Source organism: Salvia hispanica, chromosome 1, assembly GCF_029641045.1.
Source record: "Salvia hispanica isolate PSC_SH4W2 chromosome 1, Shi_PSC_v1, whole genome shotgun sequence".
Lineage (NCBI taxonomy): Eukaryota > Viridiplantae > Streptophyta > Magnoliopsida > Lamiales > Lamiaceae > Salvia > Salvia hispanica.
Genome location: NC_142692.1, coordinates 27227275 through 27249703, shown reverse-complemented (window position 1 = coordinate 27249703; position 22429 = coordinate 27227275). Strand labels below are relative to the sequence as shown.

Below are 22429 nucleotides of genomic sequence, written 5' to 3'. Positions count from 1 at the left end.
AATAGACCTTAAAATATATTTGTAAATGTTACGTATCAAAATTAATACCTTTACAAAGTTTGCGGACCAAGAAAAATATTCTATCTAAAAGAAATCTATATGTTTTAATACCTATCATTAAATTTAGTTTTTCCCAAAATTTATACTAGTATTAAGTGCGTATATACTTTGAAATTTCGTAAATTATTATCAAACTTTAATAATCAATTGATGGATGGAATGCATTGTACAATGCAGACACTCTCAATTAGTAGTAAATCAATAGGATATGCACAATGAGATCCTTAAGCCGTGGCTTTTAAGAGCAAAACAGATATAAAAGGTAAAAAGAGCAAACAAAGATGTAAACTGATACCAACATGGCACATGTTATTGCAATGGAGGGGTCCTATGATGTTAGATTATGGAATACATACAGCACTGCTAAAATTCTCATTCAAACTCTAGCTCACATGGAAATTTGATCAACATATATAGACTATCATGTTAAAAAGGCCATGAGTTGGGAGACATTTTCATCACAACACAGCAAACACATAAAAAATAGCTGCTAGGTTTTCTATGGTAGCATGAATTAATTTGGTTTAGCACTTTGGGCATCCTCCGCGCTCTCGTTCATTGATGCTTGGTTGTGGGTGTTTTTGAGTTCCTCACACTGCAAGAATATGTGAATAATTAGTCGTTGCAGACAAGAATCCCTCTTTATTTGCTAGAATCAGAATGCTAAGAAAATCTCTCTCTCTCTCTCTCTCACACACACACACAAACACACACACACACACACACACACACACATGTACAGCAATAATCCAGGCACTACAACCAAATAAACAAAATGTGCAAAGGATAAGGAAGAAAATGAGAAAGTAATTTGGATTCTATCTTATGTATCCTCTCTAAAAAATCATAGAAACTAGTGTACAGATAACAGTTACTCTAATATATCCCTAAACCTGAAAAGGTTTTGGCATTGCTCATTTTGTAGAAGATTTTTGCTTTATGTACAGAAAATTAAATAAATGTTCTAGAGGACATAACTAGCAACACAAATTTGCACTTGTAGTTTACATGATCCAAGGATACCGAATTTAAATCCATTTGGCAAATTTCATCCTTAGCCCTAGGTCCCCAAGCTCTTTCCACTCTTGCCGCACCAGCTTAATTTTATACTACTAGTCTTTCAGCTTTTTCTTCTTCTATTGTCATTTGTAACTTAATTATTTCTCTTCTCCTACTTTGCCACTTCAACTACATATTCGATAGAAAAGGAAGAGAGTAGCAAAACAGAAAACATTTTTAATTAAAAAGAACAATAACAAATTTAGGTTCATAAAGATAAGCAGAGTAAGTGTGGCACGAGAAAAACAGATCAAATCAGGATACCTCTCGGGACTTCTCTTGATGTGCAGCCAAAAGCTCATTATATCGTGTTTGTAGATCAGAGAATTCAGTTTGTAGCTTTTCATATTCTGCAAGGGTTGGACCTCCTAGTTTTTGCTGGATGAATCTGTTAAACCACAATGTAAGTTCATTTCACAGCTATTTCTTTGTCAAGAAAACTATAACTAGAGCAATGAGATGTTGATAGCTGAAAAGTCAAATAGATGATGGAGTCAACATTCCTATTTTATGGTGGAGTCAGAAAATTTTCATCTTACTCGGCATCCACCAACAGTAACTGATTTGATAATGCCATGCTTTCCAGAAATTACAAGCATATCGTAGTTATCTACATAGTTTTCCACAAAGAATATACTAAAATTATGCATTCATAATCACAAGCAACCACATAGTTTTCCACAGAATATTAATGGATGGCATTTATGATGAACTTACTCAGTAGCTGAGGAAGGTTTGTCATTTTGCTCATAAAGTGCAACAAGAACTGCAATCAAAAGAAAAGGTTAGCAAAACAAGACATGTAGAAAACTAGAAATAGAAATTTGTAACAGATGAGTAAACAATGAAATGCTAAATAGGATGCGACCTTTTGTTAGAGCATCAAGAACTCCACTGGATTCAAGGTACTTTCTAAAAGCTTCCTTTTTCGCTTCCTTTTCCTGTTACAGAAAACTAGCTTAATCAACTTAATTAATAATTGAGTAGAGAGATGAGAGATCTGACTGTATCACATCATGGCACAAACAACTGTGTCTGTGCAAGACTGTCAGCAACAGGCACATAATGAACTATTACACTTACTTTTAAATGGAAAACAAGATCATAGGTCCTCTTCTGCATTTTTAGTGAAACAATTAACTTTCATTTACTTGCAATGAATTGGGAAAATCTTAACTATAGAGTCCATCAGCACCCACAAATTGCATGCTTAATAGCACCTGTCCATGTGCACATGAAATGCTAAATTGTTTTATTTAAAGCATTTCAATTACTGCTATTTGTCCCTTCATAATAAAAAGACATAAAACATTCAACAGACTTGATGGACTATTAGAAGCAATAATAAAAGAAAATGGCAAGCAATCAAAGAAATGAGGAAACTCCAGTGGCAGGTGTGAGTTGAAAACTTGGAAATAAGGAGAATCTGCAGATTTGAAGATGTCATATGATGCCATAATTAAAGAATTAGGTATGTCAGAAGAGAGAGAGTGCATGAAATGTTCCACAGTGTGGATACTACTAATTCACTACCCGAATAGGACTTTTCTAAGATGTTTTATCATCTATACTCTTTACAAGTGTGTGACTACCAGACAAATATGATGGATGGATTTTGGGTGTTGAAGCATGTTTCTTCCTTCTTTCATGTGATTGACTCCAGTTCATACCGGCATGGGCTTATAGAGTTCGATTGTAACAGAGTAGCACAATGAAATTCCATAGAAGTGAAATTCAAGTATAGTATCTGAAACACGTAATATACACTTTTTTGTCCCCTCTTAGACATTTATCATTCCTATAATATAAACTTTACAAATGAAAACCCTTTTCTAACTGATATCCAAAATGCAGGTTCTAAGTTATGGATCAAGTACAGAGTAAAAACAAGTACTCATGTGAACCAAGTAAAATTTACTGGAAAACAATAACGCCATTGCTTCGGCAACCTATAAAGTATAGAAAGTATGTATATATTTCGCCAATTCCATGTGACATATGTATGTATAAAATCATTCCGATAATCCGATTACAAAATCATGCCAGCATAAATACGACTGTAAAAATAGCAAATCATGATTTTAAAATTTTCATTCAATCACCATACATCAAAAAGTCCATAGAAAAAACAATCCACGTAGGTATTCAGCTCAGATCTTAAATTACAACCGACGATGAATCTAGACACACGCAGTCACTGTAAATACTTTGGCATCGCGCGATTTACAGTATAATACCAAACGAGTTCAATTGAGAGTGATATAACAACTAGAAATGACAAGTTCTGAATAAACCAGATCAGCAATTGTAATATAATAGGTCAGCGACATTTTCAATTGTTCCAGAAAGCGATGCGAATGAAATTCAAGGGGCATTGTGAATTTACCATGTCGTTTCAGAGCTTTAGCCACTTCAGACTCGTCGCACTGTAGTTTGGATTTGCCCTATTACAATAATTCACAGTTGTGTGGGTGAGAGATAAAGAGAGATCACGCATTCGGTAGAGAGCGAGATCACGGTTTCCACGATTGCATAAATGATGAATTGTGAGAATAACAGTTTCCGTATTTTTCACATTACTTTTATTTATTTATTTATTTTTTCTTACGTTAAAAAGATTGAGATGTCCATCTCAAGTGTATTATTTTTTATAATATTTTTCAAAAAATTAAATAACTAAACTTGTAATTTTACAATTATCCCATTTGTTATACACTAAATGACGTGACATTTGATTTTAAACACATATCGCCTTAAAAAACAAGCTATAAGTTAGTAAAATAATGGTTTTATTTTTTATAGAAATCCTGTATTTTATTTTATAGTAAAATGTGAGTATAATAAATTATTGAGTAATAAACCTTCTATCGGGCTAACCGGCGTTCGTAGATCAGCGATCGATAAATGTTTATCACGAGAGAGTGTTCGGCTTACCCGTCGAGCAACATGGTTTTCTCATTTTAGAAAAGAGAATAAACGATAAAATAATATTGATATTCTTGATTGATTTCTCAAATGATTACAATAACGCCTACTTATAAGGCTAATAACTAACTTAATGAATAATAAAAGAAAGATATGGAAAAGATACACAAATCCTTAATTTAACTAACTAAATAATGCTCGTATCAGATGTTGCTAATAATGTAAAAACTAAACTATTTTTATTAGCAAACATAAATGCGTCTTTCATTTGTGAACACTAAAGGATTATTATCCTATCAAATGAGGTTGATGGATTATATTTTTTATTCAATTTTTATCGGTATCTACTTTATAAGTATATAGGAGTGTGTACTTTTCATTGTGTTAGTATTTTTTAGTTTTTGCATCATTTTATTTCGTCTTATTGAGGTTCATGAATTTTACAATGTCTAAGAATGGAGTTATGACCACAGATTTCTACTATCATCTATCTGAAATGCCAATGGATATACAACCAAAAAAACTGAAATTGTCTAGAAGGAACGATCCGACCCGATTAGAAGTTGAGGAAAGCATTAGGGCTATCCACTAAACCCGAGTACAAGATATTTCTATTTTGTAGCATAGGTGATACGAGTAGAAATTATAAAATGAATATTAGTAATAAAAAAGAGTAAAAAGATAATAAACGGAGAAATATCCCGAAACAAAAAACCCAAAACCCTACCAGTTAAAACCCTGCCTTCCATTTCTCTGCTGTGAAAGAGAGAAACACTAACACAGAGAGAGATAGGCTCAGCTACTCCTCATTCGCCACCGCCCTAGTAATGGCCAATTCAGCTCAATAAAGCTTGAAACAGAACGAATTATGGCAAACAAAAAGGGAAGGAAAAATCAGCAGAGGTGCAACCAGGAATTCCGAAATGGCGAAGGAATTTATAATACACGAAGCAGAGCTGCTAATCAGAAGAGGAAGAGCAAGCCGAATCAGCAGATATTTATGAATGAGGATGATTACAGGCACCGGCTTCAGGAGATTTTGTACACTCCAGAGGTTATATTCGCCAAAATTTTCAGGAAGGACGGTCCGCCGCTGGGCGATGAATTTGATCCTCTCCCGTCCAACGCTTTCCCAGGAGGTAAAAATTGGAAGGCTGTTTTAGTGTTTTTGTGCGTAATGACTGAGTTTAAACTATTTAGTTGGATGATACTTTCATTTCCGTTGATCGACGGTTTCTGATTATTAGCGTCTCACGTGGCTGTTATTTGTAATTGAAACGAATTGTTTGAAAATCGTGGTGCATGTTGAGGAGTTAACCCACGATGCAGGAAGTACACCTCAAAGGAAGAATCCTGGTTAGGAGTCTTCGCTTCTGAATAGGGATTAAACTGTTTGACTGTGCTTCCAAACTTAAATACTACACTCTTTTGCTTGCTTTTATTGTTTGTTGTTTCTGGATGAGGAGATGCAAAAAAGGGATACTGCAACCCCCAGATGGATAGATCACTCATGTAAAAGTAAAACAATTGAATGCTCTGCTGATTATTATTGAACCAATAATGCTATTCTAGTTTTTAGGTCACTTGGTTAAATTACTTAGGGCACGCTTGGTATGATGGAATGGAATGAGGGTGGAATGGAATGGAGGTTGGAATGGAATGAGGGTGGAATGGAATGGAGGTTGGAATGGAATGAAGATAGGAATGAAATGTCAATTTCCTTGGCATTTTCATCCATTCACTCATTCATTCCATCACACCAAGCAAATGAATAGAATGGAAGTAGGAATCACATTCCATTCCATCATACCAAGAAGTCCCTTAGATTTCAAAGCTCTATTTGCTTCCGACATTATCTCTTCAAATTTTTCCTAGTAAGCTCAGTACTCCAATTTCAGCAATAGCTATCAACACTAGTTTTCAGGTCACTTGGTTGAATTACTTAAGACTTTAGTTGCCCTCCGACAATATCTCTTCAAATTTTTCTTAGTAAGCTAAGCACTCCAATTTTCCAGCAATAGCTGTCAACGCTTTCAGAATTGTGAATTAATGTTAGGGCCAAATGGCATCATAGATAGTTGTGCTGGATTAATGGTATCAGTATCACAAGATGGAATTATTGAGTTTGTATACTGACGAAGTAATAAGTTGGTGTAACATTTTGAATTCCTTAGAGGGCGTGCTCCTAAGTTAACTGCTGAATGCTCACCAGTTTGGTTTCCTATATCTTTTGCATCTCCATGGTGGTATCCTAAAATTGTTCCAATATCTTTGCAACTAATTATAAGGAAAACAAATTGGCACAACAAATTCATGGGGAATCACTAGAGTGGTCCTCCTTCCCCACCTCCTATTCCCCTTCTCCTTATCTCATGCCCTACAAAAATAATAAAATCGCAAATTAATATTTTAGTAAGGTGAATTTCAGGAATGTGAAAATGTAAAACCGTGACAGTCAATATGTGATTGGCAGTATTTATCTCTCTTTTTTGTTACTTAGCACACTGCAAATGTAGTTTAAGATATTTCTCTTGATAATTGCACTACGATGGTCAGGTCCCAGAAGGTCTCATTTAGAAGAGAATCGACATTATAAAAGAAGAAAGGTACTGAATTCATACATTATCCGTTTATGTTTATTTTCTCCTTGATTTGGCTAAAAGGATATTGCATCAAGTATCTGAACACTCTATGTCCTTGATTTCGTTTTCGTGTCAGGTTTCCCTGCATACCATGTCAGACTATGATACTTGCTGCGAGGGAAGTCCACATGCTCAGAGTCATGGCATGGGGAAAGGCCCAATGACTGCGCATGGTGGTCAAGTAAAGAAATATGGCATGGGGAAAGGTTTAATGACCAAAGACAGTGTTCGAAGACATAAATATGGCATTGGGAAAGGTTTGATGAGTTCAAGAGATTTTGAACATGGTTCTTGTAGCAGTAGGAATGTCATTCATAAGAAGAAGAAACGAGCACAGCCGCATGAGTCTATTCTGGTTTGCTCTTCACTCCTCTGTTTCAGTTATTTGGCTAAGTATATCTTTTCTTACCAGTAAATCTAGCTGAAGACAGCCCACTTATTTCTCTATCAAATTTGACAATTTCGCTTCTTTGAAAATTGAAATATAATTCTGCGGTTCTTGTGTAGAAAAAATTGGCAAACAGAGAAAGGGCTAAAAGGAAGGCTTCATTGAGATGTCGAAAGGTAAAGTTTGAACAGCTGTTTTAATTATATTATGGTAAGAGATTTCTTAAATATTTTGGTACGAGGTTTCTTTTATTATTGCAGGTGGAACCCCAGAAAATCCAGAAGCGGAAGAAGCCTCATAAGGATAGATGTGAACTTGCTGTTGAAAATGTGAAATGTTTAGAAAACACAGAATTTGCAATGTTACTAGATGACGAGGAACTGGAGCTTAGAGAATTACAAGTAGGACCCAATCCGTTATCTTGTTCAGCTCATTTAACAACCAGTGGTTCTCATGGTTGTTCCTTTTGCAAAGGTCAATTGCACTGTGGTTTCTTCTTTACTCTCCTTTCATAATTATTCCGTTCCCATACGTTGGAGTGATCTGTATGAATAATTGTTTTAGTACATGAACTTATTGACAGGACTTACCTGGTGGATGCTCTTGCTAATCCTCTAAATAATTTTCTGTATCTTGACAGACTTGCTTGCCAAATTCCCTCCAAGCTCTGTTACAATGAAACTACCATTGTCAATACAACCATGGGCTTCCTCACCAGAATTAGTAAACAAACTCTTTAAGGTTTGAACAAATCTCTGTGAAATGATGATATGAAAATGCATATAGCTGCTCCAGATGCTGACTGAATGGATATTAAATTCTCCTTTTTTTTTCAGTAATACCAACAAATAATATATACACTCTAGATTCATGTATCCCCTCTCATGACATCGTTTCAATGGACTTTGTTACTCATGCCCCAACTTGCCACTCCTATCATTTCTCAAAATAATGCTACTTTTCTTAATGAGGTTTAGTATTTTGTTACTCTTAACTTAAAGCAATGGTGATCATTATTCTCAACTACTTTCAAGGACTATAAAGATACTATTTCTTCTTCCATCTGAAAGTTTCCTTCTCTTTCTAGTTTGAATTGACATATGTAAACATGGTTGGGGATTATTGTGCTTTATGTTTCAGATATTTTTGATAGTATCTGTAATTATTAGCACTATCTTCCTATATTTGTATATCTTGGTTTGTTAATTAAATTTCCAGTTATTTTTAGTCTGTAAAATCCCCATAACATATTATACTGTAGTATGTGTTGTATGATAAGTTTTTCTAATTTTCTTTCTTTTATAGGTATTCCATTTTATTTCTACGTATGCTGCAACAATTGGCACACATTCATTTACCATAGATGAGTTTGCCCGATCGTTTCATGATAAGGTAACTTAGATTGTTGCCAGATCATATTCGTTGTGTATAATGTAGCTAAATAAGTTTGTTGGATGTATCTTGGTTTCATCCTCCACTTTGTGGCTTCAGGATTCATTGTTGATTGGTCTTCTGCATGTGGCCCTCCTCAGACTACTTTTTTCAGATATTGACAAGGAGATAAGTAGAGGATTTTTCTCACATGCTAGCAAAAATGGCAAGTATTTGGAGTTGATTCATTCGGTGAGTATGTTTGAAGTCAAGGTCAAGTTAAAGTGCTAGATTTTGTGTTTGTCATTCTTCTCTCTGATGATAATAGCAGCACTGCTCGGAGACTGTACTATGACTCTAATCTCTATCAGTATTTTGTTGATATACAATGATCTTTAGTTTCTATATATACAAATGTTACAGGGATCATCACTTTTTGTTAGCATATTGAGTGTTCATTCTTTAATAGTTTCGATGTTGTTTTTTGCTGGAATTTCCTATACGATGAAGTTCAAGTCTCGTTCAGGTAATAAGAGAAAAGTTAGAATTGGGAGCTGTATAAAATTTATTTAAACCTAATTCTCAAATGTCTATGACAGTGTTACATTTATCAGGACTCAGTAGGTTACAGGTGCATGACGGACTTGTTTCCAAGAATCTTATCCTCTGCAAAACATTAATTGTTCATGTCTAATAAGAAAATGTCTTCTATTAATCTTGTGTTGATCTGGTTGATTTCTCTAAATTGTACTCATCGAGATTCAAGGAATGTAATTTTAATTTGGTAACTGAAAACTGATTTGCTTGAGGGATTGTTTGGTAATAATTCAATACCTTCATGGTCCGGCTAATAGTAAACATCTTATTACAGGGAAAGAACACCGAAATCCTTTCCATTCTTTTGCATGCTTCTTTGGGTGATGCCTTCGGTAGTTTTGTTGATCCACCAGGCTAGTTGTTTAGGGATCTCTAAATTTCATTGATATGCTTTCAAAGATACGCCTTGTTGCAGTTCATTTAGCATTTAGTTACAAATTTTCATGATCACGAAACTATGTTCACTCAAGGAATTTGTATTTCACATTGCTGTTTTAACCTTCTAAACCTTGATGGTTTGCAGCTTGAACATCATGGTGTGGTTTTGGAGTTCTGGAAAAAGTCACTGAACCTCCTGACATGGATAGAAATATTATGTCAGGTGTTGACTGCAGCTGGTTTTGGTTCTAAGCTTAATATGACAAGAAAAGCAGCATGCATAAAGGTATTCAATTCTCTAATAAATATGATTTTGTTTCTGTTTTGTGGTCTCTTATGTCATTCAGTCATATAGTTTTATTCTATCAAAACTCAAAAGATAACAGCAGGGGAGTCCCCATTCTTTTTCTGTTTCAGAGTATGAGACATTAAAACCCATGTACAAAATGTGTAATGAATCCTATAGTTAGTAAGATGAGCTACTGTTCCTAGTGCAAGGGAATCCTAGCTTTTTACAGCTTGTATTTTGTTAGCAAGATCCTTGGCCAATCCAGTTGGTAAGGGCATAACGTAATTCAACAAATTATTGTGTTTGTTACTTGTTTTCTAGGAAGGCAATGTCATGGATAAGTATGGCTTAAATCCTGGGACATTGAAGGGAGAATTATTCAGTATTTTGTTGACCCAAGGAAATTATGGTTTGGAAGTCTCTGAGTTGGCAAAATCGTCAAGTGTAAGTACTTATCATATACAAAATGCTTTGCAGCATCCTACTGGTAAAAAGGAAGGAATGTACTGCAACTTCAGATATTTAATGGTAGAACTTAGTGACTTTCCTTTTTCCGGTGTAGATTGTTGATTTAAACCTCACGGATACAGTCCAAGACTTGGAGAATTTGATCATCTCAGCTCTCTCCAGTAATATAAAGCTGTACGAAAAGATCTCCCAGTCTAGATATCGTTTGCGGATCCACACTGTTGAAAAAGAATGTGAAGATTTTCGATCTGATTCTGAGGATTTAGGGTGCGGAGATGATGTTTCTGAAGTTACTGGTGGAAATGATGCAAATGATTCTGAATGCGAGTCTAGGGATACCAGTCTCTCCAAAAGTGATGTTAGTAAATCAAACAGTCACAGTTTGACTGTATACGATGAGATTGATGAGAGCCATCCTGGAGAAGTGTGGCTATTAGGACTGATGGAAGGTGAATACTCAGACTTAAGCATCGAAGAGAAGCTCAACGCCTTAACAGCATTGGTTGATCTAATTCGTGCTGGATCCAGCATCAGAATGGAGGTAGGCCCTGTTATTGTGTCATTATTCTTGTACATCTTTTATGAAGCTTCCTTAATTACCAGGGGCATAGGAGGAATTCCTTTTTCGTCTGCCTTTTTTAGTTGCTGTCCCCCTCAGAAGAGCAGGCTTATGAAACTTATAATAAAAATCACATGCATTACTCAAAAAAAATAATTATAACATGCCTTGTGGCATTCTTGTCGGTTTATGTACCCTTTATATTCTTGCCTGGGGTTATAGATGGGCAAATAATATTTGGCCTCCTGCTTGTTATAAACTAGTCGTCGTTTGCATCTTTTATATATTCAACTTATCGATGTTTCATTTGGATATAATTCCAGGACCCCTTGACCACAAGTGGAGAATGTCCTCCAAACATCACTCACTTTGGTTCTGGTGCTAAAATAAAGAGATCAATGGTGAAGCCCGTGCCGTTGGGAACTTGTGATTTGCAAAGATCTAGTGGACTTGACATAAGTACACCAGAACCAATTGATTCCTTGGTTCTTATGTCAAAGATTGTTGGCATGGGGAACCATGCAAACATGAAAAACAATGCAGACAAAATGGAAGCAGAAGAATTTTTACATCCTATGCAATCTATCTACCTTGGATCTGATCGTAGGTACAATAGATACTGGATATTCTTGGGCCCTTGTGATGAATTTGATCCTGGTCACAGGAGGATTTACTTTGAGTCTTCAGAAGACGGCCACTGGGAGATGATCGACACTAAAGAGGTCTACAAATGACTTCCCTTAAATAACATCAGTCCACCATAAGCATCATTATGGTATTAACTCATTATCCTTCTCTTTTGTAGGCTTTGTGTTCTTTGTTGTCTAATTTGGATCAAAGGGGTGCCCGGGAAGCTCGCCTTCTAGCTTCACTGGAAAAACGAGTAGCAATTCTGAACCAAACAATGTCCAGTGCACCAACTAATAGTGGAAATACTCAACTGCCCCAGTCTGAATTGAATACATGTAGGGAAGATAGCTCCTCACCAGTGTCGGACGTAGACAACCGCTCGAGCTTGGGAGAAATGCAAAATGAATTCCTTGGCACTGCAGCTGTAGAAGCTGGGAAGAAAGGAGAAAAGCTAGTCGAAAACTCTGACGATTCACAAGCTTTTGATGCCTGGATATGGAAGTCATTTTACTCAGAACTCAACAGCGTTAAAAATGGCCAGAAGGCATATCTTGACTCACTCAGAAGATGTGATCGATGTCAGGACCTCTACTGGAGAGACGAAAAGCACTGTAGATTCTGTCATGTGACATTTGAGCTTGATTTTGATTTAGAGGAAAGATATGCTATTCATACTGCAACTTGCCAGGCAAAGATTGATGTAAAAAAATGCCGAAGGCAGAAAGCTCTACCTTCCCAACTGCAGACACTTAAAGCTGCAATCTATGCAATTGAGGTGGGTTGCCATGAATAAAAAGTTTTCTGTTCATACCTTGTGTTTGCATAATAGTTGCATTAGTACAAATGGAAAAATAAGTTCTCCTCATGCTAGTTTTCCAAGGACGTTTGTGCCAACTGATGACATATATATTGCATATGTTCATATGCATATTAGACTGGTTAACATCACTTCCCTTGTTGGAATGCTTGCACAACTGATCACATTTTATATCTAAATTTACTTTTTTTTCTCTCATGGATAATAAACTCAAAGATTTTGTTTAGATGGGTGAAGAATTTAAAAAGGCTGGTCATCCCATTGATAGATGAAACTTCCAGTTTTTGGACTCACATCATAATGACTTATTTAATTTATCTTTGATTGTATTCAACTTATTGCAGTCGGCTATTCCAGAAGATGCGTTGATGGGGTCTTGGAAAAAGTATGCTCATAATTTGTGGGTCAATAGGCTGCGACGAGTCTCCAGTTTAAGAGAGTTTCTGCAGGTACTTAATGTAGATTCTACCCTTGTTTTATTTATTTATTTTGAGATAACCAGCCAGGTTCTTTGGAATTCAAAATTTCTTTTTTCCCATTATTTAGGTCCTCGCTGACTTTGTAAATGCCATCAATGAAGACTGGCTTTACCAGACCAGTGCTACAGATTCCTATTACTCCGCAGATGAAATAATTTCCAACTTTTCTGCCTTGCCGCAAACATATTCTGCAATTGCACTTTGGTTGGTAAAATTGGATTTATTGGTGGCCTCTCGGACTTATGTTGAAACGGGTCATTCTGTGGATAAATCAGTAACTGCTAACTAAGAGAAAGGTATGCAGTCCTCTGAATTTCGACATCCATCTCAATGAATATGGCTTGTTGCATTTTCTTCTCACATTATCGTCGGTGTGCAGTTCTCTGAATTTTTACTCACATGTTTCCTTGTGTACTACTGTTAGTTTCTTCTATGGATAAGTGTGTAATGTGACGATTCCAAGTAATACAATGTGACTGACTATATTGTATTTTCTTGCAAAATTACAATAAAATTGTCTCTGGAATCAGGTACTCGTTTCTCCAAAACTTCCCGCAACCTGGAAAAGTGACATGAGAAATGGGAGAATTGTAAACTTCATCAAAACCTTTAGCCATAGCACAAGGATCCCTGTCTGCTCAGGTTGAAGCAGCTGCAGGCATTCTTCCATTCTAAAGAGAAACAGATCGCCTTGTTTGGGGCTGAGGTTGGATCTCATGTATTCCAGTTATTCTAAATGAGTAGGTGGGATTATATAGTTTATACCCAAATTTTGATCGTTTACTCTGTGACGAACCTTACTGCTTGTAGATAAATAAAGGTCTGTGTTGTTAGTCATCTCCATTAGTACAATATGACATTTTTATTGTAAAATGGAAGTATATAAGCTGTGAGTATATTCTTTGGTTGCAAGTGAAGGATGTAGGAAAAGATAAGTAAGTATCAAGGTCAGCAGGAGCTCTGGGAGCGTTTGTTTATACGCAAGTCTCGTTTTCCACAACTTTCCAATCAATCTGTTTCACACAGATTTGATAAAAGAGTGGGAAAAATATTTTGAAAGTCAACCAAACGTGTTTGGAATTTTCAAACAATATAGATGCTTTTTTATGAAATTTATGTATATTTTTAAGACGAGAAATAAAACAAATGAGATAATCTTGCTTATATATATGGAACAATAGTACAATACCACCGCTGCGTCCTTATTATCTTCAACCAACATGCATGGAAAAAAATATCAAGTCAAAAGTATGATGTAAAACATGAAAGTCTATGGGTCTTTAATTTCTTCCCTCAACTTAATTTCTTTATAGTTTATATTATAGTAATATGATTTCAACATCAATTAATAGTGCTTCGCGCGGTTAAAGATCTAGAAATAAGATATTGGAATTTAAGTATAATTATCGTTTTAGATGACTCGTAATTAAATCACTACTTGATTTTATTTGTCAATCCTATTCAAAATGTTTAACTAGAGGTATAAGCACATATATAAATCTTAGCAAGGTCTAATTCGAAAATGAAATAAATATTGTTTCGTATGAAATTACCAATTTTTTTCATTTTCGACATGAATATATTCTATTCTATAAGTACTACTACTATTTATATATTCTCCAATCTCCAGCATAAAGAATTATCTGTAGGATTGTACGAACCCATGCCATGGCGGTACTTGAGTTCTCACTTGACATGAAGAGGAAATGGTTGTAGGCAATTTAGCTTTCGCAATTCAATGCACAACAAACTTTAGTGTGTATTTTGTAATGTCATTTTCACACACATTCTATTTAAATTGTAGAATAAATCGAAAGCTTAAAGTCAACGACAATGAGATGTATCACAATTCACATGATCCGCAGTGCAAGCAACGAAAATCTATCAATAATATATATATAACAGGGAGATATTGAAAATATTATAGTGATATGTCTAACATGCGATTCATGTTAGTAATAATTTGTAACTTATTACCAGGACAATCAAATTACATACAAAGCAATGGTTATTTCATGTATGATCTATCTACCAACTGATTTTAAAATTTATGTCATTTACAACTAAAAATTAAAAAAATATACAAATGTGAATACAATACAAATTGAGGCATTACTATATATGTAAAGGGAGATAACATGGTCAAGTATTTACGTTTAATCTATAGCTCGTATTAGTACATAGTAATTGTGATGAACAACAACGACTCATTCGCAATCGTAAATTAATGAGTTTAAACTATAGGAAAAATTGGTGTCAAATTCAATTTCCCGTGTTCCAAATATACTTAAGTAGTAGTCTATTTGTCAAACTTCCAACGGCGGCGCCCAAGTCAAACAACCACTTTACACAAGCTTTAATAGGAGTAGTACACCTATTAAAAATTTAAAACAAAATCATAAGTGTATATATATAACAATCGTCATGCACATTCATAACATAATGCATTTCCACACTTTGGAATGGCTGCTTGGTGTTGTAAATCTACTCATATTTCAGTAGTGATCTTAATCATTTTATTCATATTTATGGAGTCCGGCGTGGCGGAGCAGCGGCAACAGAGATATAAGAATCTTTTGATTCAATCTCTTCCTAGAGGGCGCGTGCCGCCGTCGAGGGCCAACCCGTGCACCTACATTCCCGCTGCGTTATTGCTGTCACCGTCGACGACGTTTCTGCCCACCTAGCACCATCACCCACCTCAGCCTGATCAATCTTTCTTCCTTCATAGTCAACGGGTTTTATTTATATACGGAGTACTACTTTTTTTCATTTTCAAGTAAATACTGTAATCAAATACGAGTACTCATTGTTTGGGTTCAATCAATATATTCTATATTTTGTGATGATAAATTATTTTTGTATCATAAAATATCGAAAATTCAACAATATTATACTTATAAGAATGAGAAATGAGTGTAATTGATTATGTAGCGAAATTAAGAATGAATGAAGATAGTTAAAAATAGTTAGTCCAAAATGATAATTACAAATGAACATAGTTAGTCCAAAATAATAATTACAAAATCAAACAAATACAAAAATCTGACATATTAATGTAAAAACGAAGAGGACAAATTCTGAAACTAATAATGGCGGGACTACAAAATACTATATAGTAGTAGTAGCTAGTTGATAATGTCGTCTGTTTTAGTTCTTTCGCCTGTTGATGCAATTTATGTCTGAATTTACCATCTTTTCTTATTTGGACATGATAAAAAAATTCAAATGTTTTTGTCGACTAATTTTACATTATTCAAAATAGTACTAGTAGTTATTTTAAAAGATAAACGGACTTTTAATTTGTTTCCATGAATTCTTATATTAATATAGTATATCACCATCACACTTGTTCATGCATATTTAATGTTTTTATATGTCTTTTTTTCTTTTTAATTTTATTTTTAATACATTAAAAATTGTTATTGACATTTTTTAATTTTATATTTTTATAAAAATCAAAGCACGACTTATCTCAATTTGTTTGTTTTCTCTATAACTTCATATAAATAAATAAAATGACAAATCGAGCTTTGATTTTTATGAAATTAGTAAAATTAAGAGTGTTAATAGCAATTTTTATTTATTAGAATTATATTAAATGGGAAAACGAAACAAACAACGTTAAACTTGCATTAAAAAAGTATGGTTCAAGTTCCCACTGATGATGCTCAAATAATACTACATATCATTTCTCCAATCCTGCATAGCTGTTATAAGTCGAGATTTCGGTATTTATATACTCCTACAGTCCTACTTAGTTGTTATAAGTCCATACGAGAGATTCTGATATTTGGTTTTTAAATTAATAATTTGGTCAGCAAACTTGGGTTAGCTAAGTCCACTTGTTTAGCCCAATATAGTTTCACTCTGGGCCCAATAGGCTGGCAACTCATGATGCTTAAGGAGTTTGTCACATGCATGATTAAGCAATTTATTCTCTTCTGTGACTTATTTTTATCTGCATAGCCTATATATTAGTCAAATATTAAAATACGTTAATAAATGTATTATATATAGTATTCAAATCCCAAGGCTACACTGGGAGGGTGTTTGGCTGAACTTATTAACTCCTTAAAACAATTTATGAGAGTATCTCCAACCATTCCACTAAACTCAAACTCATTTTAGTATAAATCTCACGCTAAATATTGATTTTACTCCAACCATTTACATTAAACTCAAACTTAAAAGAATATTCTCTATATTATGCCTTTTTTACTCACAAAATTTGAAATTTTTTTAGATTTTGATTTAGTGTAAACCTAAAAATAAATATTTTTTTCTCAAAAATCAAAAATATGATTGATTTTTGAGTACTATTGGAGCTAAATACCTATCTCATTTTAGGTTTTAGTGTACCCTCGGAGATGGTCTAAGCTCCCCAAAAAATAAGTTGCTCAACCCTACCTTATTTTTTTATATACTTTTATTAGTAACAATCTTTTTACAAAAATAACTCTATTATAGACTAGAGTTTTTTTTATGCACTTTGATCCGTTTCATCTAGCTCTCTTTCATTTTCTTTCTCTAACGTATAAATTCTACTCTAATTATAAGCTTAGTTATCCAAACACTTTCCTAACTTATAAGCAATGAAATTGCACTTTATAATCTCTTAAAGATTATTAGAGTTCTCTGATTAAACTTAGCCAGACACCCCTATATTAAATTTGGACGGAATCAGTATTTTTATAAACCTGACTGCATATACTAATTGGCATAACTCGAACATAATAAATGGAATATATATATATATTAGTGATTAGACATTTAAATTTTAAACTAATGTCCAATACTACATTATATAACTAAAAAGAAGCAAATAAAGAGAATGGTCTGAAATACTGATTAAGAAACGAGAACTCAATGAAAATCTAGCTAGCTAGGCAATTCAATTCAAGAGAAAAATGACAAAAAAGTACTACTACAATATGGATTATATACATGTGATCGATGTGTACCATGCTAAAAACTAAAAAGAGGTTGAAAATGTTCCACGTAGTGAATTAATCAATTAAAGAGATGGATAATAATTAAATCGATCCATACCAAATTAACATAGGTCAGCAAAAAAGCAGCACACCCATGAGACCATGACACGTCTAATTCCGTATGGTATGACTAAATATCCATTTTTTGAATAATTACATACATGTAGTACCAGGGAGGAGTACTTAATTTGATAGGTCTTAACCTAGGTACCAACTTCCAAACTCAAATATTTTAAGTGAGGGGACCTTATTATTAATTTAAGAAGCTGTATTTATCTTTTAGTGACCTTTTCTCATATGTTACAAACCCTAAATCTGTGTTTGTCAGTCGCCGATAACGACCATTGAGTTTAATTATAAAGGCACGTGGGATCATACAAAATATGTACATATAAAATTTTAAAAAGATTTTATGCTAGCTGCTCCTAAAAGTAATGCTCCTACATAGGAGTATATACTTGAACAAAAATGTCCAATTGAAATTCATAGGCGTTGAATATATTCCAATTAACAGTCTCGTGACACATAAATGTGCAGAGAAAAAGAATATTCCGAGAGTCACATAACCACAAAAATATAGAAATAAACGAACAAAATAGAAATGAAAAAAGCTGCAGCTCCATGAAAACTGATATGTGTGTATTATTAAGCCCAAACCCTTGATGTTTGCAGCATCAACCCTTTTCCATGCTATGATTTAAAGTGAAATGTAACGAAAAGTGAGTTAAAAAAGTTAGTGTAATGCGAGTTCTATCTTTATATATTAGTGTTATAATAAAATGTGAGCAAGAATGAGTTAGTGGAATATGATGTCCATTAACAAAAATGATAAAAAGTGAAATGAAAAAAATTATGTGAGCGAACTGAAATGAAAAAATAGAACAAATTATCTGGGACGGAGGGAATAATACCCACATCAACGGTGAGATGAGAGATAGAGAGAAGGGAGAGTCCAAAAAAAGGTTCACATGTACCACCCAACCACCATGCAAAAGCATGTTGATCATCTTTGACCAAAACAAAAATCGAATGGGGTTGAAGATGAGAAGAAGGACTCCTTCCTTCTTTAGTCCTACAATCTCTACTGTTTGCAGGTCCTACAGCTATCTATATGCATACCCATTAAAGCACCCCACTATGGTTGTATCAAAATGATCAACTTTGTGACGTCGCATACTATACATTATAGTGGCAAATTCATGGGCCCCATGCCAAATTCAAATTCAATACTTTTTATCTTTTCAAATTCTGAAAAACGAAACATCATTATCGACTCTTTAGAAGGTTTTGGGATCATGTAATAGTATATTAATATAAGCAGTAGACAAGACGTTTCATGGTAAGGAATAAGGATATCTACATTAATTATAAGCAATATTAATCGATATCAAAATGGTGCAGTAAGCTAAATAAATGTAAATCAAGTACCAAAGAAGGGACCCACTGAGAATAAATGCGTGATAGATTTGGCTTCTTGGTTTCATAAAGGCTATAGTATTGTAGGAATCTCAAGTACAACTTCAATTATATCTACACCGTTAATAATTCATGGGCATCGCCTTTCACAGGACAGATATTTTAGGTGCATTAAATTCTCCATTAGAGTGTCCCCAATAAGACCGCGCGGGGCGCAGTGTCGCTGCAGCCGTGGCGGTCTACCGCAGGGTCGGAGGGTGCTGCATCGGTAGAGGAAGAGCCATGGATGAGGCGGTGACGAGACGGAGGCGGCGATCGAGGAGGCTGTGCCGCGGCGAGTCTCATTATTTTTATACTTCACTCCGTTTTAAAATAAGCGAAATACTTCTTTTAGCATATTATATAAGAAATTGATATTTAAAAAATTAAAGTAGAGAGAGAAAAACTAAAAAGTAAAGAGAGAATAAAATAGGTGAAAATTAAAGTAAGAGGTAAAATCTTTTGTTAAAAAGAAAAATGACTCACTTATAGTAGGACATCCCAAATAGAAATATGACTCGTTTATCTTAGGACTGAGGGAGTATACGGGGTTTAAGAAAGATTAAAAATAATAGGTAGAAAAAAGTTAAAATAGTACTACCTCCGTCCCGTTTAAGATGATACATTTTCCTTTTTAGTTTGTCCTAACTAAGATGACACATTTCTTATTTTGGTAATATTCTCTTTCCAATTAATACACTCAACAACTTTTTATCACTCCTATTAAATTATTCATCTTTCTTTCTCTCTCTATTTTAATACTTACACCACCTTTTCTCTCTCCAATTAAACACTTTAATCAATAACTCATAAAATCCCGTGCCGGCTAAGAAGTGTGTCATCTTAGTTGGGACGGAGGGAGTATATATTATATGTATTAGTTTTAAATAAAATATGAGTGAAACGAGTTAGTGAAATGTGGGATACATTATCATTTATAGTAAAAGTAAACCGAGCCTCTTATTCACCGACGAACTGATATGGAAAAACGTCATTCCTATTCACGGACAGAGTGAGTAAATTTTCCCAATTATTTTACTTTATAAATACCTTTGTTCCCCTATGTCTTCTAGTACTACTTTATTCTATAAATATCCTATCTTCTCACTTTATTCTAGTACTAGTTTTTTTTTTTTTTAAATTATATTATTTTTTGTTGTAACTTTTTCTTTTAAATTAAATATATTTTGATTTTATCTTTAATTTATGTTATTATGATATTTTATTTTATTTGATAACATAAAAATGTTATAAAAAATTTAAAAATAGTGGTGACATGAAAAATGGGAAAGACATATTTGAAGGGTGCTACTACAGATGTTGGGGCTAAAAGATAAAATGCTAGCGTGGCAGAAGGAAAATGGAGAGGGATGGATTTACATGGACGGATTTATAATTCACTATTGTGAATGATATTTTAATAAAAGTGAATCAGGACTCCTAATCATGAAGCAGAGACGGACCCAGGTGGAGTCGGGCGGGGTCAGCCGAGCCCACCGCGGATCCATGTTTTCAACGGAAAACTCTATCTGTATGTTCGGCGCCCCGCGGAAGCTTCACTTCCGACCCCACGGACGCTCCGAGCTCCGACTCTTAAGAGAAATTAATAAGAAAATAAACTTGGAAAGTTAAAGAAATAGAGAGAGGAAGACAAAAATAATTTGGGGAGTTTGAATAAATCGGCAAAGTTTGAATTTCGTATGAGTCAAGTTTGTTTTGGTAAGAGAATTTTGAAAAAGAATGGCTGAACTGTGTAAGAGAGTGTTGGAGGAGAAAGAGATGGTGACGTTAGTTTGAATTTATTTTCGTAAAACAACAAATATAATTTTTAATATATTCTTAGTATGTAAACTAGATCGAAGAATTCTTAATATTTATTATGTTTTAAAAAATTCTACTTTAAATTTAATTAATAGTATTTTTTTAATATGTGTGAGTTGCTTAATATTTATGTCCATTGCTTTTTTACGTTTTTGAATTTATTTTCATTTTTAGTTAATACGATTAATAATAATATTTGCAAATATAATTATATAATACACTGAAAATATTAATAAAGATAGTCAGAATAAAAGTAATGATAAAAAGTACAAGGAATTTTCATTAATTAAAAATATGAACATTTGCTAAACAAGTCAATGATATATATTTTTAAATAATAATTTAATTATTTTATTTAAAATAAAATATTTATTTTAATAAGTAGTATATAATTATTCTTATTAGCATTCGACCCCACAAGTTTAATATTCTGGATCCGTCATTGTCATGAAGGGACTAAAGTGATAAATCAGACACCTAATAATGACGGACGAATGGAGTAATTAATAAATTATGGAGTATGGTTTATTATGGTGTCGTTCGATTGACATGACTAATTATCATATGATAATTTATCTAAGATTAAGTTGTGCTACTCCCTTTGTCCCACGATAATATGCACCATTTCCTTTTTAGTTCGTCTCACAAGAATATGCACTTTCTAATTTTGGAAAGAAAATTTTTTTCTCTCTAATGAGGTGGAGCCCTTTCTCCACTAGCAATACTTTAATTACTTTCTCTTTGTACATCTATCTTACTTAACTAATTTTGCATTAAAACTCGTGTCGAATCTAAAATACATATTCTTTTAGGATGAATTTGTATTATTTTAATAAAAAAAAGTGATCATAACTAATTATCACATAATTATCTATCCATGATTTAAAAATGAGATTTAGTTTCATGAATCAAAAACAATACTCCGTACATATTTAATCACCAAGTTTAATGAATTAACACTTATATAAATACTGTTTAATGTAGATAGTTTTGCGTCTATGTAGCCATGAGCGGTGAGCCCATGACAATGGGTGAGAAAGGTGGTGCATGTTCCAATTGGGATACCAAAGCGTTGGTAATTTACTCGCATTCTACTAAACCAATTAAATAATTACTATTACAAAAATAGATACTACTATAATTGCTAAATTGTTATATCAATTAAATCGTGAATATTGATAACACTTTTAGATTCAAACAAATTTACCCTAAAAAGGAAATGAAGATTGGAGCAAATTTAATGAACACAGTCAAAGATTTTATTTAAAGCTTGTGGGCTCACTCCAATTAATATAAGGTGAACTAAATAAATATTCATGAACTTGCCGTTTGTATACATATGGAGTACTTCCTAGATTTTGATGTTTATTTATTGTTTGTTGTTTTACAATTTTTTTTTGGACTAAAATGCCCCCACAAGCCATTGATGACATTCTTATACTGTATTTTTCTTTATCAATTATATTGACTCACTTAATTTATCTATATTCTTCTCTC

At 33.7% G+C, this 22429-nt stretch overlaps 2 protein-coding genes across 2 annotated transcripts; one reads left to right on the top strand and one right to left on the bottom strand.

Annotated features, from left to right (window-relative positions):
• Positions 1-344: 344 nt before the first annotated feature.
• LOC125219092 (c-Myc-binding protein) lies at positions 345-3672 on the bottom strand. Its single transcript, XM_048120959.2, has 5 exons — positions 3506-3672; positions 1988-2060; positions 1837-1885; positions 1384-1507; positions 345-655 (listed from the first exon to the last, which is right to left on the bottom strand). Exons 1-5 carry the CDS (start codon positions 3506-3508, stop codon positions 575-577), a joined length of 330 nt encoding a protein of 109 aa, XP_047976916.1. The 5' UTR covers positions 3509-3672; the 3' UTR covers positions 345-574.
• Positions 3673-4744: 1072 nt separating this feature from the next.
• Positions 4745-13579, top strand: LOC125221902 (homeobox-DDT domain protein RLT3-like). The gene is made up of 16 exons (XM_048124227.2): positions 4745-5183; positions 6601-6650; positions 6763-7041; positions 7194-7250; positions 7335-7548; positions 7715-7815; positions 8380-8466; positions 8566-8697; positions 9566-9706; positions 10031-10153; positions 10272-10718; positions 11060-11458; positions 11542-12141; positions 12528-12632; positions 12730-12958; positions 13193-13579. Exons 1-15 carry the CDS (start codon positions 4913-4915, stop codon positions 12949-12951), a joined length of 3228 nt encoding a protein of 1075 aa, XP_047980184.1. The 5' UTR covers positions 4745-4912; the 3' UTR covers positions 12952-12958; positions 13193-13579.
• The last annotated feature ends 8850 nt before the right edge of the window (positions 13580-22429 follow it).

What these genes read in the sequence shown, in the direction of transcription:
- LOC125219092 (XM_048120959.2), bottom strand. An exon ending in AAACCTTCCTCAGCTACTGA is followed by an intron (nt 1,508 to 1,836) that starts GTAAGTTCATCA and finishes GTGGTTTAACAG; the next exon opens with ATTCATCCAGCAAAAACTAG. An exon ending in ATCAAGAGAAGTCCCGAGAG is followed by an intron (nt 656 to 1,383) that starts GTATCCTGATTT and finishes ATATTCTTGCAG; the next exon opens with TGTGAGGAACTCAAAAACAC.
- LOC125221902 (XM_048124227.2), top strand. Translation starts at nt 4,913, where the DNA reads ATGGCAAACAAAAAGGGAAGGAAAAATCAGCAGAGGTGCAACCAGGAA. An exon ending in ATTTGGAGTTGATTCATTCG is followed by an intron (nt 8,698 to 9,565) that starts GTGAGTATGTTT and finishes GATGGTTTGCAG; the next exon opens with CTTGAACATCATGGTGTGGT. An exon ending in GTTTAAGAGAGTTTCTGCAG is followed by an intron (nt 12,633 to 12,729) that starts GTACTTAATGTA and finishes CCCATTATTTAG; the next exon opens with GTCCTCGCTGACTTTGTAAA.